The sequence below is a fragment of the Anser anser genome (genome assembly GCF_964211835.1).
Source record: "Anser anser genome assembly, chromosome: 4".
Classification (NCBI taxonomy): domain Eukaryota; kingdom Metazoa; phylum Chordata; class Aves; order Anseriformes; family Anatidae; genus Anser; species Anser anser.
In genome coordinates, this window is record NC_139724.1 from 65,725,399 (window position 1) to 65,740,489 (window position 15,091).

Below are 15,091 nucleotides of genomic sequence, written 5' to 3' on the forward strand. Positions count from 1 at the left end.
GAGAGAAGGAAGGAAAGGTGAAAGACAGCAAGGAGGGAAGGAAGCAAGGAAGGAAGGAGCAAGCAAGCAAGCAAGCAAAAAAATAATGAGGTTCTTTAAATCATTTTACACCTCTGAGCTGTGGATAGCATATGAAGTTACCTGCCTGAGTTCAAGAGGAGCTAAGCAAAGATGAGTTGCTTTTTGTTGATCTGATTTTTTTTTTATTTGCCTCTAATGTTATTGATAGAAGAGTTGTCAGAGGAGTCTCTGGTCAAAGGCATTGCAGCACATTGCTGGAAATGAGGCTGGAGGTTCCAGCTACAGTTGCAACTGGTGCTAAGCAGTCTGGTTCTTTTTTCTTGTTTTCTTTTTTCTTTCTTTTTTCTTCTTTTTTTGATAATTCACAATAGTATGAGCATTTCACACATCACATGCACATTTCTCTCCTTAGCCAGTTGCTAGTAAAAGAAATAATAACCCAAAAACCAAACAAATAAACAACCAAAAAAGTAAAGCTTGGCATCAAATTTTTCTTTTTCCCCAAGTCCATGATGCATACCTTAACACTTGTTAGTCTGTTCCCATGTCATTGACAATGACTGAATATAACATGTCCTCAGTGGAGACTAAGTGAAATAAGGATGAAGGAAAAAATCAGTAGGTGGGATTCTTAAACTTGGACTTGGTTCCATACTTATTCAAAGTTAAACATGTACATGAATCTTCTCAAGATAAAAATATTTGCTGGCTCTTTATGAGGAGTTGTTATAATTCATTATCAGATTACATAACTAATCCCTAGAAATGTGCCAATAACCTGTAGAAAAAGTCGAGGTGATTCAGTTCTCATTGAAGGCAATGAGTCTCAGCTCTCTGCTGTTGAGGATCTTGGATTTCAAGGTAACTCTGTGTACTGTATGAATTATGATCCATCAATTTGCACATTGTTGCTCTTATGGCATTTGGCTGCAGATCTTACATCAGGTATCACACATTTGTTATCTACTGGGTACAACTTAATTCACAAGGAATCCACACTCTATCCTAGTTTTAAAAAGTACATCAACAGTGTAACATTCTAACAACTTGCTTCAGAAATGCATACCTTTAAAAAATACATATATAATAATTAAGAAGAAAATACATTTATAGGTAGTACTTTCATTTACAAATGGTATGTTTAATAAGCAAAAAATAAACATTAAAAAAAAGAAAAAAAAAGATAAATTACAGCACTCTTTGTGAACAAAGCACTGTGAAGTCTAGGGCCTCTCTTTACCTATAATTGAATTTAGGCACTGCATATAGTCCATAGGTCCGTGCAGTGAATTAATTAATTTTAGATTTTGAAAAGGGCAGTGAAGAAAAATTGGGATTTGGAAGGTCTAAATTTTTACTGTAATTCTTACACAGGTTTTTGTATGCCTATACATCATCTCTTAATTTATCTTTCTATTACTCATTAAAATCAGGATGATAAAGCTTTCTTTAGCCAGCAGTATTACATTTTGTCACTTTAGATTACAAGACTTTCTAGTACTACAAGTAAAAAATAGTAAATCCAATTTCATATAAAATGCCACAGGAACAAAATTATTCAGCCACCTAATTTAAAATGGATTCTTCTTAACAAGTGTCCTAGTTTCACCTGGGATAGAGTTAATTTTCTTCCTAGCAGCTGGTATAGTGCTGTGTTTTGTATTTAGGATGAGAATAACGCTGATAACACACTGATATTTTAGTTGTTGCTGAGTGGTGTTTATGCTAAGTCCAGGGCTTTTCAGCTGCTTGTGCTGCCCTGCCAGCAAGGAGGCTGGCGTGCACCGAGAACTGGGAGGGAACAGAACCAGGACAGCTGGCCCAGACTGTCAGGAGGACTGTCCCGTATCCCATATCACATGGCATCACGCTCAGCAATAAAAGTGGGGGGAGCTGAGTGAATGGGGCAGGGACAACCTGAGCAAATGCTCAGGGACTGAACATTGGTCAGCAGGTGGTGAGCAATTGCATTGTGCATCACTTGTTTTGTAAATTCTTTTATCATCGTTATTATTTTCTCCTTATTTTCTGTTCTATTAAACTGTTTTTATCTCAACCCACAAGTTTTACCTTTTTTTTTTTTTTTTTTTTACTATTCTTTACCTGATCCCAACTTGTGGGGGTAGTAGTGAGCAAACAGCGGTGTTATGCTTAGCTGCCTGCCAGGTTAAACCACAACAGCATAAGAGAAAAATTTGCAGAGGAAATGCATCTATGAGCAATTACATTCATTATAACCAAAGAAAAGCACGCACACAAAGAAGGATTAGCCTTGGAATTGTTACAAGATGTTTTGGTGTTTCAGTATTTCCAGTATAAACAATACTGAGCTCAGGGAAATGTGAATTGTCTGTAGTCTTTTATCCATTCTTGCTGACTTGATATTGCTTTAATTTTATCCCAGAGGCCCTATGAAATTCATTCAGCCACCCCCATTGATGAGATACTCAACATGTTCAAGATAGAAAGAGTTCACTACTCATCTACATGGTGCAAGGGCATGATAGCATTACTGAAAAAGGTAAGAAAGCACCAACACCTTCCATCCTCTTTTCTCTCTTCTCCCAGAAACCCCTTCAACAGTGCAGGTCATCTGGCAAGTACATTCATTAGATAGTCAAAATTTCAAGGACAAAAAGGGAGTACTTTTTCCTAGTCTTTTCTGAATGGTGTTGGTGCTGTATTTTCTTTTGAGAAGCTGGATTATTCTTATTCTTAAACTCAGGCTTTTAATGGCCTGAAAGAAATAGAAACCTTTTATTATATTATTATTATTATTTTAAAATTGATTCGCTAACAAAAACTGATAACAAAACTATGGGAAAGAGTAATTCCCACTCTGTGCCTTAGCCCCATTATGTCCAGCCCCACTTGTGCATGTGAAAGAGGGAAGGAAGGACTGTTATGCCCTTTGAATTTCTGATACAGTTTCCAGACATTAAGTTTAGAAATGAAAAGGGCTAAATTTCTCCCTGTCCCACGTTGCTATAGTTGCAACAACAAAAGTCAAGCCATTTTTCTGGAAATGTCACTAAGCTACAAGATAGAGTTCTTTCTGAATGCATCATGACACTGCAAGTTGTTTTCTTCCTAAAATCCCAGTTTGTTTTAATTTTTTGGCCATGCTGCAAGGTTCATCTATCTTTTAGGTATTTCAAATCATCTATAATGATGATTCTGAGCAGGAAATATTTGTGAATGTGTGAATAGAGCAACAAAAGATCAATTTCCTTTGCAGCTATGAGCAATATATTTTTGATAGATGGAGCAATGAAGTGGTTAATTTTAATTGCTGCCAGGATGTTCAGTGTAACTATATCTTCAAATAAATTAAAGACAAAATACAAACTGGGGTTGCGCTGAACTGTGATGTTTCATATCACTTGGACTCTTGTCTATTTGCAAAAACTTTTGTTACTAATTCATGTACACAGTTCAGGCCTGCAACAGCTGTCTGGTGGCAATTAAATTAGATTAATATCAAATGAGTTATTACTTTCATTTTTTTAGATTATGCCTGCTAGGAGTTGTTAGAGGATCCCTTGACCATTTGCTCACTCTAATTTTGCAACATACAATTTATGGGTGTGACACATTTACTATTTTATATGGCATCCGGTCCCTTAGAAACTGCCTTGTTCTCGATCACAGCTCCTCACTAAGGATGCAGAGTGCCGTCTTTCAAGTCTCGCAGATATCCAAAGTTCTCCATACCTAGCTGATGTCAACTGGGATGCTGTTCTAGAGAAATCTGTGACCCCAGGCTTTGTTCCTAATGTAAGTTGATATTGCAGCTGAACTGTGTTTGCAAATTCCAACTTTAATTATCACTGCTGTTTTACTTGTTTACACGTGCATTTATTGGTCTTCAGTGATTTACCTCTCACAGAAGCTTTACTTTGGATTCTACTTTCATTTACTCAGTCACAGCTAAGAAAATTTGGCCCATTTCATTAGACCACAATAAAAACTAATTAACCTTGGTTCATGTTTTGTTCTCTTTCAAATAAAAGATATTTTCCAGACTTTGCATTTCAGCTGTTAGAGCAACAGATTGTCAGTGTTAACTCTGAGCCAAAGAATGCCAAGAAGATTGTTGTTTTTCTGAAATTTAGGTATCTGGCATAACATTTACAAGACTTTTTAATATCCTAATATTCTGACCATTTTTCACTTAAAAAAAAAAAAGTTTAAAAAGACTGACCTACTTCCTTTCTGCAAGTTTCCTACATTAAAACATTCTGATTCTGTGAGACAATTTTGTGGGAATTCTTTTTTCTGTCACTCCATTTTGTTGATATTTTCTGAATATTTTGGTTTTGTTCCTTTGGAAGTTGAATGGATTTGAGGACCATGAATAAAAGGCAATGACTGTGCAGTTAACATGTTTCTCCACTTTGTTCAGTTATAGAAGCTATATTGCACCATAATTCTTCTCCAAACAATACATAGGTAGCATATTAAGGATTTTTTTTTCTTTTCTTTTGATGCAACTGTGAATAAAGACAAGAAATGCGGAATAGCTGGATCCTGTCCTCACCTAGGTACATGTTAGAGTTCTTGGTAAATCTGATAGGGACAGGATCCAGCCCTGCAGGAGCTGAGTGAGAGAGAGAATTTCCTAATGGAGCAGAGGTAGCCAGGTGGGTTGCCAAGGCAATGCTAGGACTGTTTTCTGTGTTTCTTGGCACCTGAACAGAGCCCTTCCTGGAGCAACATCCTGCAGGAGTAGAGCTGTGGGTGGACAAACAGGGCTTCCCTCACAGAGCGTAGGGAAAGACCAGAAACACAACAGGTAACTAGCACAACAATCAAGGAGAGGGTTTCCCATAACCTTTATATTTCTCATACTCAAATATGCAGTATACACAGGGATCCAGGGGTCTGGACTTTACAGTCCCAGATTCTCTAAAGCCCATTTATGCGTAGGTACATATTTTATGGCTTAAAATCAAGAGAAAAGACTTTAACCTGCTTCAGCAAAATCAGATACTGACATCTGTCTTTGGCAAACCTGTTCTCTGTTTTCATTTCTCTCCCAGCATTATCCTTCCCCCAAACATTTCCTTGGTCTTCTCCTTGCTACAGCTCATGTTTGAATTTCTAGGGACATAAACTCCATCTTCACTTGCTCCTGAGGACTGGACATGAGTGTACAGCCAACTAATGTGATGTGTGTCACTCTGCTAGCCCTGTCTGTTGAACAGTGAGGTGTGGTATTTTGACTGTAGTTGCTACTGCAACTTTTCCATATACAGCTGGCTCACTCCCAGTCTGCCCAGAGTCTGGGCACAACCAATGGTCTCTATCTAGCCATAGAGGAACATCTCAAACTCCTTAATTCAAAGTTCTTATGTGGATGTTTGGTTCTTTCCACTTGGATTTAGATTTATTTGAGGGTACCTTACTCCTGAGAGAATGTATCTAAGTTTCCTGACTTCCTAAGGAGGCTGAAAAAAAGTCATTTTAGATACAATTTCAGAAAGAATTGTGGAACCTATCAGTCTGGTACTGCTCTGTTGGCCAAGTGGTTTTTCTCTGTGCCTGTTTTTGACAATGGTGAACATAATGGAGACTGTGTAAAGAAGAAGCTTTCCTGAAATACTTTCAACTGTCTGCCATTAAATATGCATCCAAAGACATATATTCTTGTCATATTGGAATTCATCTCACTCATATTTTGGAGACATTACAGAAGTAAGACTTGAGAAAGTTAATTTGCTCAGATAACATTGTGGCTCTAAAGACAATTAGATGGAAAAGGATTCAAAGCCTAAAATTTCTTGACTTACTCATTTTTATTTTCCTCATTTTACAACTGAAGAAGAATTGCAAGAGGGAAAATGATACCAGTAAAATCTAATAGCCAGAATAGTTCAGAAATTTGAAGATTAAGGTTCAGTTTGGAAGACTCTGGTCCTCCCTTGGTGCTAGGAAAATAATATTCTATGTCTAAAAGCAAATAATAGTAAAATGGTTTTATCTACACTGATTAATCTGCAAGTCCTATTAAAAAGTCTACTAGACGCTTCAGGATAAAGGTTGATATTGCAGGACTTGCTCCACGTGATCAATCAGGTACATTAGGAAAATCAGTGACGAGGTGAAAGTCAAAGTGTCTTTTCCAGGATGACACATCTTTATATAGTATGCTTTGTTATTTCAGGAGATCAGGTTTGGACAGGGATTTTCCAAGAACATTTCACTCTCTTGGCCAAGCAAAGCATTCGCTGATTAACTGGGGCCATGCAACAAAATATTTCTTTATTTCTAGTCTTTGGGTGAGAGGTGAGTTGAAGTCAATATATGCTGTGGTCTGGGTAGAGTTTTAAACCTTTTTGACAGATTGGTATTTCAGACAGGAGCTTGCCTCCCTTCTGCAGGCAACAGGGCACATGGGAAGCATGTGATAGGAAGGCCCCCATAGATTAATTTCTCCCTCTGCAGTCTGATCCATAGACATCATTCTTACTTAACTGCTACATGTATTTCTTTATAATTTACCTAGTTTCTTTATATTCAGCTTGGAGTCATAAATCATTTATAGCTTTTTGTATTGTTAAATATTTGATAAAGGAAACGAGAAATTATTTAAGTGTAATTTGGTTTCATTTTTTAAACTTCAGAAGTAATGTAATTTTAAAGTGCTCCAAAAAAGTCTTAAAACTGCACGTGCTCACAAAAAGAACTGAGAATGATCAAAAGTAAATATTTATTTATTTATAAATAAACATAAATAAGCTATAAACCTCTACTAATGAAAAAATAAATCAAACTTTCTAAACCTGACTGGGTAGTATGCAAGAAAAGGAAGCATGGAGCTTAATATTCTAGTTTGATTATACAGATGTTGCTGGAAATAAAAATGATGGAGTGATCTCTAAATCAAATGTTTCAGTGCAGGACACAAAAAGTTTTATAAATGGTTTCTGATGTGATTTTACTGTTTATAAATAATATCTGCCACGTGTGTGATTTGTTTTAGTCCTTCCACCTTGACAGTGAAAATAGAGTGCTTGAACTCCCAGAAGTTCAAGAGGAAAACAGTCTGCTTTTAGGATCTGCTTCCTGAAGCAATCCATCACACAGTTCAAGTTGTTTGCAAATTTTTTGAAATGCTTTGAGAGAATGAGGAAAAGAAAGGAGCTCATGTTATTCTGATCATAGGAGTAACAAAACAATGATCCAGTAGTCTGGATGCCAACTATTGTACTGGGTTCTGCTGAAGCTTTTCTGTAAATTTTCTGAACATAACCTAGATTTTATCCCTAAATAAGAGACGTGTAGTTCATCCCAAATGCTGTGAAAAGATAGCTATACTTTATTAATAAATAGAATAATAATAAAATAATAATTCAAGACCTAACCTATGTTCCTGTAAGCTTTTGTGATGAACAGATCTCAAAATCAAGGAAGGAAATGACCACATAGAAATGGTATTCCCAATCACCCTTATTAATCAGGGACTCCCTGATACAACAACAAATATTAAGATTTGGTTCAAGCTTCATAAATTAATGTAAAAATGGAGAGTCCAGAATATTTAGGCAATGTAAGGAATGGGTATGAAAGTAATAATAATAAAGTCAGTTTTTGAGTTTACTCCATGGGGATATAAACGCTTTTAACAGGAAAAACAAACAAACAAAACAATTTAAAAACTACTAGTTCTTCCTTTGGCATCATGTATAGGATCAAGGTAACAGAATCTACCTGCAGCTCTTCAGAAAATCACATTTTTGTAAGTCAGGTCTGAGAGGTACTTCTCATTCTTCCTGCACCATTACAGTTACCATTGAAGTTCTATGACAGTAACTTATATTCTGATGAAGACCTTGCATCAGGTTCCTCTCATTGGGATAACATAATTCTAGTCACTCAGAGGATCTAACTCTTTATTCTTTCTTTATAATACATTTTTATCTTAATAACTTTATTTAAACTTTAACCATGACTCCAGGCCCAAAAAAAGATAGTTTTCATTTTACAGTTGTGGTTGGGAAGCCAGCTCATTATTAATGCTATTAACATTGGCCAGACAAACTAAAAAAATACAATGGCTCTTCAAAGAGTAACTTTGAATCCTTTTGTACCAGAAAGGAAGACTGAACTGTGATCCAACATTTGAACTTGAAGAAATGATTTTAGAGTCCAAGCCTCTCCATAAAAAGAAAAAGCGACTTGCCAAAAATAAATCCAAGGATGGAGCTAAGGAAACCTGCCCACTGGTAAGTTGTAGGCTGTGGCTTCAGTCAGAGACATTTAATTTATATTCTCTAATGGGCATAATAATATAATTTCAATTTTACCATCTCTGAAAATAGTCTTGGTCCCCATGTCTGCCACTTTACATATAGTTGCATAAACCATTTCCAAAGCGAGATGAAAAACAACCATTTATTTCAGTCAAGTAGTAACAGCATGTTGTAGCTATAATCAATTTAAAGATTCTCACAGATGCTCATTTAAAGTATGAAGAAGTGTTGCCAGTTAGCAAATAAGCTTCCCACACATGGACAGATAGTTGGAAGGAGTATTTATTCATTGCTAGTACCAAAAATGAAAAGTATGCAGTGAAAAGCTTGTTATTTATATATGTTTTAAAGCTGTCTCTCATGGACTTGACTAATGTGTTCCACATAGAAAGACCCATTGTGTAAACAGTGTAAACCCCTGAGGAGACTAAGAAATAACCATTTTTGAAACATGAAATATCAATTCAGTGATTTTTTTAATGACTTCTGTTGCTACTCCTGATAATTTTGAATGCTCATAAAAACTATTCTTCTTAGAGCTATCAGAATTAAAAATCCTCAGGAATTCTTTGTGGAGAACATCTCCCAAAAGAAAGATTGATTGTGCTATCATGGCCCACTTTTGAACAGTCTTCAAAATGCCTTTTGGTAGTATTCATTCATAAGATGTTTTGTTCAGTATCATTTCTGTTGTTGTGATTTTGTCTATGATTTTCTGTCACTTTTAATCAACCTATTCATGCTGTCTTTTGAAGAATGTACACCTGCAGCAGTGCTTGGAAACCGTTAGGAAAGAATTCATCATATTCAACAGAGAGAAGTAAGTGCATTTCTAAACGCCTGTTTAGCATTCACTACTGAAATTAATTTGAGAATGATTTTTTTTTCTTCCAGTGTAAAGAAAAGTGATTAATGATCACAGCAGCAGCAGCTAAAAGGCTGGGTTTCCAATGACTTCTTCCTCTTAGTTTCTGGTGTGACAGTTTTGTAGTTCCATCTCTGAAAGCAAGCAGAAGTGCTTATGGTGAAAGTATGTTATAGAGAGAAGGTAAATGTCACCAACACTTCTCCAGATAAGTCATTAACAAATAAGGAAAGGGAATAGTATACAAGGGCTGCTTTTTCACAATTCAGACAACACCAAAGGAAGTGACACCTCATGAAATTTTAATGATATGAACTGCAATGTTCTGACTTGGAAACCCTATTCATATTTCACCACCATGAAACAGGTTATTTCATCATAGGCTATTTCAACAGGACTAAATATTAAAACTAGATCAGACAGAGAGAAAATGCTTCATATTTTAGGTATCAGCCAGAATCAGTAGAGACACATGTCTGAATCACAGGGATGTCAATAATCTTCCTAGTCCTATTAATAAACCACATTTCAGATTGTTTACTGTATTAGAGCCACTCTGGACCTGTTTTTATTATGGATATAGGTCGTAACAGGAGAGTTGTTTGTGCCCTTGATCAATTTTTTCTATTTCATCCTAGTATGTTCAGTGGTTTCATTTGACCTAATTATATCTGCAAGCTTTTCTAATGGAGTTGTGAAATGTTAGAAATTAATGTAAAAGTTCTGAATATCTTAATGCTTATAACGCAAGTAATTACTGTTTTATGTAATTAAAACTGAGAAAGGCATTGTCAACTTTGCACAGTTGACACAATGTCGTAAAAGAAATTAGCACCCTGTTTTTCTGTTGCAAAGGACTGTGAGAGGCTGATGAGAGATCAAAAAGTTTAAATGGAGTACCAGTAAAATGGAAGAGAAGGCTAAAACACATGCATTATATTCAGAATATGTGTTTCAGGCATTGCTAGATTGTCTTTGGCAAGGTAAAGGAAAAATATCTTGTATAGACCCACAGCAGATCCTGTGTTGTCTTATGCCAGATCCCTATCATTTATTTAAATTGTGTTAGAGCTGAAGAAGGACACAGAGAAATTTCTGTAATATTTTTCAAAGACAAAAATAAAAAAATTAAAGAAAAACAAATTTGGGGAAAAGCAGAGGTCAAATTTTTGAAGCACAAAGTAAATTCAAGTTAATAGGAACAAAACAAGAGCAACAACAGACACAGATATCATAGTGGAGAGAAGAGGCTATACAGTGTATGCCAGCGTAACTCACCATGGGTTTCCTTAGAGCTTCCTGTGAGTACAGGCTTAGGACTGGGTGTACAGGTTGAGGATGCATTTACATGGATTTCCAAAGACATGAGCTGTTCCTATGAAAACCATATCCAGTAAGTGATTATATCATTTGCATAGGTGTTAATCTCAAGAAGTCTCAGATTAGTTTTAATTTAGTCTCAGATTAACACAGCTGGATGTTTTGATATTCATCCACGTTCCTCTGCACAGAGCAGAACTGATTATATAGTCTAGCTGTTTGAAAATATCTGCATATTTACTTAGATAATTCATTACAGTCAGCTTAAAAAGTCACATTTCATTGTGATATAAGCCTTCCACTCAGTTTACTTCAGTGGCACAGAGTAGCACGTAAATCCTAAGAAATCATAGATGAAAAAATTTAGCCCATCTTTCAAGGTAAAAGAAACTCCAAACTAAAAGTAGGCTAGGAAAAAAAAAATAAATAAATAATCAGGTGTTTCTAATTGAGCAACATAGAGTCATGTGGTAATGTCATACTGATAGAGTGCAGTATTAACCATTGCAATTCCACATCTTGCAGTGCAGTACTTGCTAAACATCTCCTATGAAAAGCAGACTTCGTTTTTATTGAACATCTTGTTGATAATCCCAAACTGTGTCTCTTTTTAACTTTGTATCTTTCGTCCCGCAACAGATATTACAAATCTTGGAATAAGCCGTATTAATTTCCTTTCAAAGAAGTACAGGAGGAAAAACTGAACTTTTCGGTTAAAGAAAAGTCTCGCTATGCTGAAAATAATTCAGAAAAGAATCAAGAGACCAAATGAAATAACTTAATAGTGCAAATTAATGCTGGCAAAGAGAGAATGTGCACATTTTCATTTTCCTATTGCTTTCAGAAGTTAGGTAATTTGAAATGAGTATTTATGGGAATGTTTTAAGTAAAATGAGAGAATGAGGAAGGAAGAGTCTATTTTAGTTAAGCCATGCAGTCAAATGAGTACACAGTTAAAAGAACTAATGTTTTTTCCAGATAGCAGCGTTCAGCAATATACCTTCTCAGTAAGACTTGCATTGTCCTTGAACTTTATTTGGTTGGACTGTGGTTTAACTATGTAGCTGATATCTTCACTTTTACTACTTAATGAGAGAGGATGAAAGGATTTGAAGAATTGCAAAGAAGTAAGATGTTGTGTACAGTCAGAGAGCACAAACATACACTACAGAATGATAGAGCAGGTGTGTTTTCTTAAAATAAGAACTCGGAAAGAAAGAGTCACAATGTTAGCTGTTTTCTTTATACGTTGGATTGAACTGTACGTGGCTTCCTGAGTAAAGCGTAGTCAGTGTTTGTCATTAATGGGTAACAAAAGTTAGATTTGTGTGCCTTTACTTACAAATAGCTGATGACACAGCTTCTTCTGGTGATACTATTCAGAATTCACTAGGCTGATGAGAAAGACCGAAGGGAGGACCAACTATTCCTAGTTTCTCTCTAGAAAAAGCCAGAAAACAACTATATCAGACAGAGATGCTTCCATAACATGAAAAAAAAAAATGTCAATTTTCGTAAGATTTTTATTAGTGCAAAAATCTGTCCTATATACTAAAAATAGCATTTATAGAAGAGAACTCCAAGTGTAGTTCTGTGTTTCAGTTTAGCTAGGTTTGTTCTCATTACTGTTAATCCTATAAAACAGTCTGGAGAAACTTAAAAAATCTGATGGGAATGCAGCCTTCATGTCTGTGAAATGGATCCTGAACACTCCAGTCTTTTTGTGATTGAGTCAACAATCATTCCTATGATACCCCATTTCTTCTAACGAAATAGTTTATGAAAACTGAATCTGAGCCACATTCAGCCTCCAAACCCAATGTCCTTTACTTTTGGGGCACTTATATACAACTCCAAATAATGTAATAGCAGATGAGGAGCAGCTTCAGGGATGTGCAATGTACATGGTTTGCAAATGCTTTCTATTTCATGTAAAATGCTTAAGCTTTTCTGAAGAGGTAGTTTTATACCTTCATCTGCATTTATGCAGGAAAACATAAAGTATCCATAATATAATCCCTTACTTTGTAAATCGATTTTATCCTGATTTTATTTTTCCCAGCGCTTCAGATATCTGAGTGGCTGAAGTATCTCTAGATGGAAGTCTTTACTCTTATTAACATCAATAAGTCACTAAATGGGAGCTACAAATTAAGATACAAATTAAGATATAACACAAGTGTATGTCATCTGTACATACTGGTTTTATTGTGCAGTACCTTTAAGACAGAGTTACACAATGTTCCAGTGCAAAGTAAAATAATAATATAAAAAACAGCCTTTTGCAATACAAGTTTGAAAGTGGTGGAGCCAATGTTTTCTATTCTTCTGCAAGAGTGTCAGTAAAATCTCTTGCTTACCTTTGCATGTGTAAACTAAATAAACTGTGATCTAAAATGGTCTGTGTGTTGGTTCTTAGTTGTAGAATATTATCTGATATTGATTTCATGGACCTGATTGGCTCTTTCTGCTGACAAATGGAATTTATCTGTTTTTAAATATATTTTTACAGATAAATGTTTTATTATATCTAGAAATGACACACTGAATGTTCTTCACTATCTGAACATGTAGTCCCATAATATTGCCAGCAATTTTTTGAGAAGTTGATCTTATTTAGAAGCTGTAGGCTATATTTTATTTAGGGTTAAAAAAAAATAAAATAAATGATTGCACAGATAAAGCCAAAATGTTTGTTCATAGCTTTATTAAAAAGCTGAGCCGAGATTATATTGCTATTTTAGTGCTGTTATCGCTAAACAAATCTTCGTGTACAACTACATTTGTTTATGAACATCCAAAACCTGAAATAGCCAAAAATGAAGAAATAGAGGCAATATTTGCTTGTAGTAGAATCAAATTTCTTACCCTTTATGGTTCCTGAGCCTCTTCCTCTCCCTGAAAGATGTCTTTAAGATTAAAGAGGTGAGCAAACAAAGAACAGCAGAGAAAACACAGGAAATATCTGCACCTCAGGCAGAATAATTCTTCAGCTGAATGCTTCACAAACTTGTCATCAAAATTATCAGCCTACTAATGAAAGCAAAATCATATAGCCACATTTTACTGAACAGAACATGCATTTCATATATACAATGGATATTAAAATGGATTCAAATTCTGCAGAGCTACTTTAATAAAAGGGATGGAGCGATGAGCAAAATATCCATATTTTTATCAATTTTAGTGGAAACTTTCAAAAACTTTCTAATGATTTTAAAGTTGGAGTTTTTTCACTTAATACTAATATCCTGTAATAACACTGCTATGATACTCAGCTTTCTAGTTTCCATTGATTTGAGCAGTCTTGCCTTTTTCTTATGCCCCTGGGACACCTTACTTTTTCTTAATATTCATTCAAAGCAAACACACCAAAAATTATACCACGAACTGAAGCAGTCAGATGGCTGCTTCACAATTTCTCCTCTTTTCCAGCCACAGTACATACTGTTTGGCCATACCTAGTTTTTTCCTAAAAGATGCTGAACAACTCTAGGTAAACAGACAGAAATCTACTTCCAGAATAAACAGCAAAAGGTGAGGGACCATATTTTAAGCATATTATGATGTTTAAAATCACATTGCATGATTTTGTCTATATCACAAGCAAAAAACTGACATAATATTCTCTCCACTTTTATAAGACCAAAATTATTTCCTCTTTTCCTGTAGTTCCTTTTCTTTCCTTTCAATTGTCTTTTCAGATTCAAAACCAGAGTTCTGGAGAGCTGTCTCTCATTTCAGTTTGATTGGAATAGAATATTCATAATGATTTGCAGTACACCTCTCTCAATGTTCTTTTCTTAGCAGATATTTTATGTCATTTAGTATCTCTGGAGATATTTATATTTTCACAATCCCCATAATATCTGAATGCTTTTTGGCTGGGGCTACAGCACAACTTTTCTTCTCCTGCCACTTCTGATGACCTTGATTCAACTTAAACCCATCTCTATTGGAGCATTTCAAGTGGTTCTGCTGCTCTTCACTGATGTCTTTCTTGTCGCTTTTGTAATGGATATGTCTGCTTTTGGAGATTGCTCCTGCAATCTCACCTAATTAGAAAGATGCCTTACTAAACATGATTAAATCTAACTTGTTTTTCAGTGCTAATAACCACTGCATGGTCACACAGACCCTTTCACTTCTGCCTTTGATTCCCACTCATTATTACTGGCTTAGAATTACCAAGCCAAATGTGTCTCCTTTCTTGGCAAACCACACTGCCAAGATTTAAGCATTAGCAAGTCCAAGCTGATTATTTTTCTGTAGGCGTACCTTCAAATTCACTGTTTTGAGGAAACAGGAGTCACACAAAAGCCATCGTTTCAATAATGTCTTCCTTTCACAGTTTCATGGAAGGAAAATAAAAAGGTTAATGAATATATGGAACCTCATTTTCAAAGCCTCCCAGGAAAAATGGCCTAAGTTTTCCCAAGAAAGTAGGCACATCTTTGTAGTAGATACACTTTATCAAGTGAACATCCCGGGAAGGTTGCGTATATCAGAGCAATCTCACTATCACAGCAGTGGAGAGTATTAAAGGTTCAGGATAATCAATACAGATCCTCAGCACTGTTGGACAGCAATTCTTTTTCATTTATATCAAAACTTAAGACAAATACACATG

The 15,091-nt window shown here is 35.5% G+C and overlaps 1 protein-coding gene and 1 long non-coding RNA gene across 8 annotated transcripts in view; one reads left to right on the forward strand and one right to left on the reverse strand.

The window, feature by feature from the left end:
- Positions 1–15,091, forward strand: part of STK32B (serine/threonine kinase 32B) — a 175,333-nt gene that overhangs the window by 145,284 nt on the left and 14,958 nt on the right. For 4 of the 7 annotated variants that reach the window (XM_083834983.1, XM_083834979.1, XM_083834977.1 and 1 more), the window contains exons 8-11: positions 2,426–2,542; positions 3,673–3,798; positions 8,118–8,249; positions 9,032–9,096. In XM_083834983.1, coding sequence (XP_083691109.1) covers positions 2,426–2,542; positions 3,673–3,798; positions 8,118–8,249; positions 9,032–9,096 — 440 coding nt within the window. Of the gene's footprint in view, positions 1–2,425; positions 2,543–3,672; positions 3,799–8,117; positions 8,250–9,031; positions 9,097–9,170; positions 10,424–11,100; positions 12,065–12,523; positions 13,352–15,091 lie in introns of those variants that run through there. The other 3 variants (XM_083834982.1, XM_083834980.1, XM_083834981.1) reach the window with 3 other exon arrangements.
- LOC310899044 lies at positions 9,148–11,094 on the reverse strand. Its single transcript, XR_014583948.1, has 3 exons — positions 10,738–11,094; positions 10,420–10,516; positions 9,148–9,275 (listed from the first exon to the last, which is right to left on the reverse strand). It is a non-coding gene; the product is annotated as an uncharacterized lncRNA (long non-coding RNA).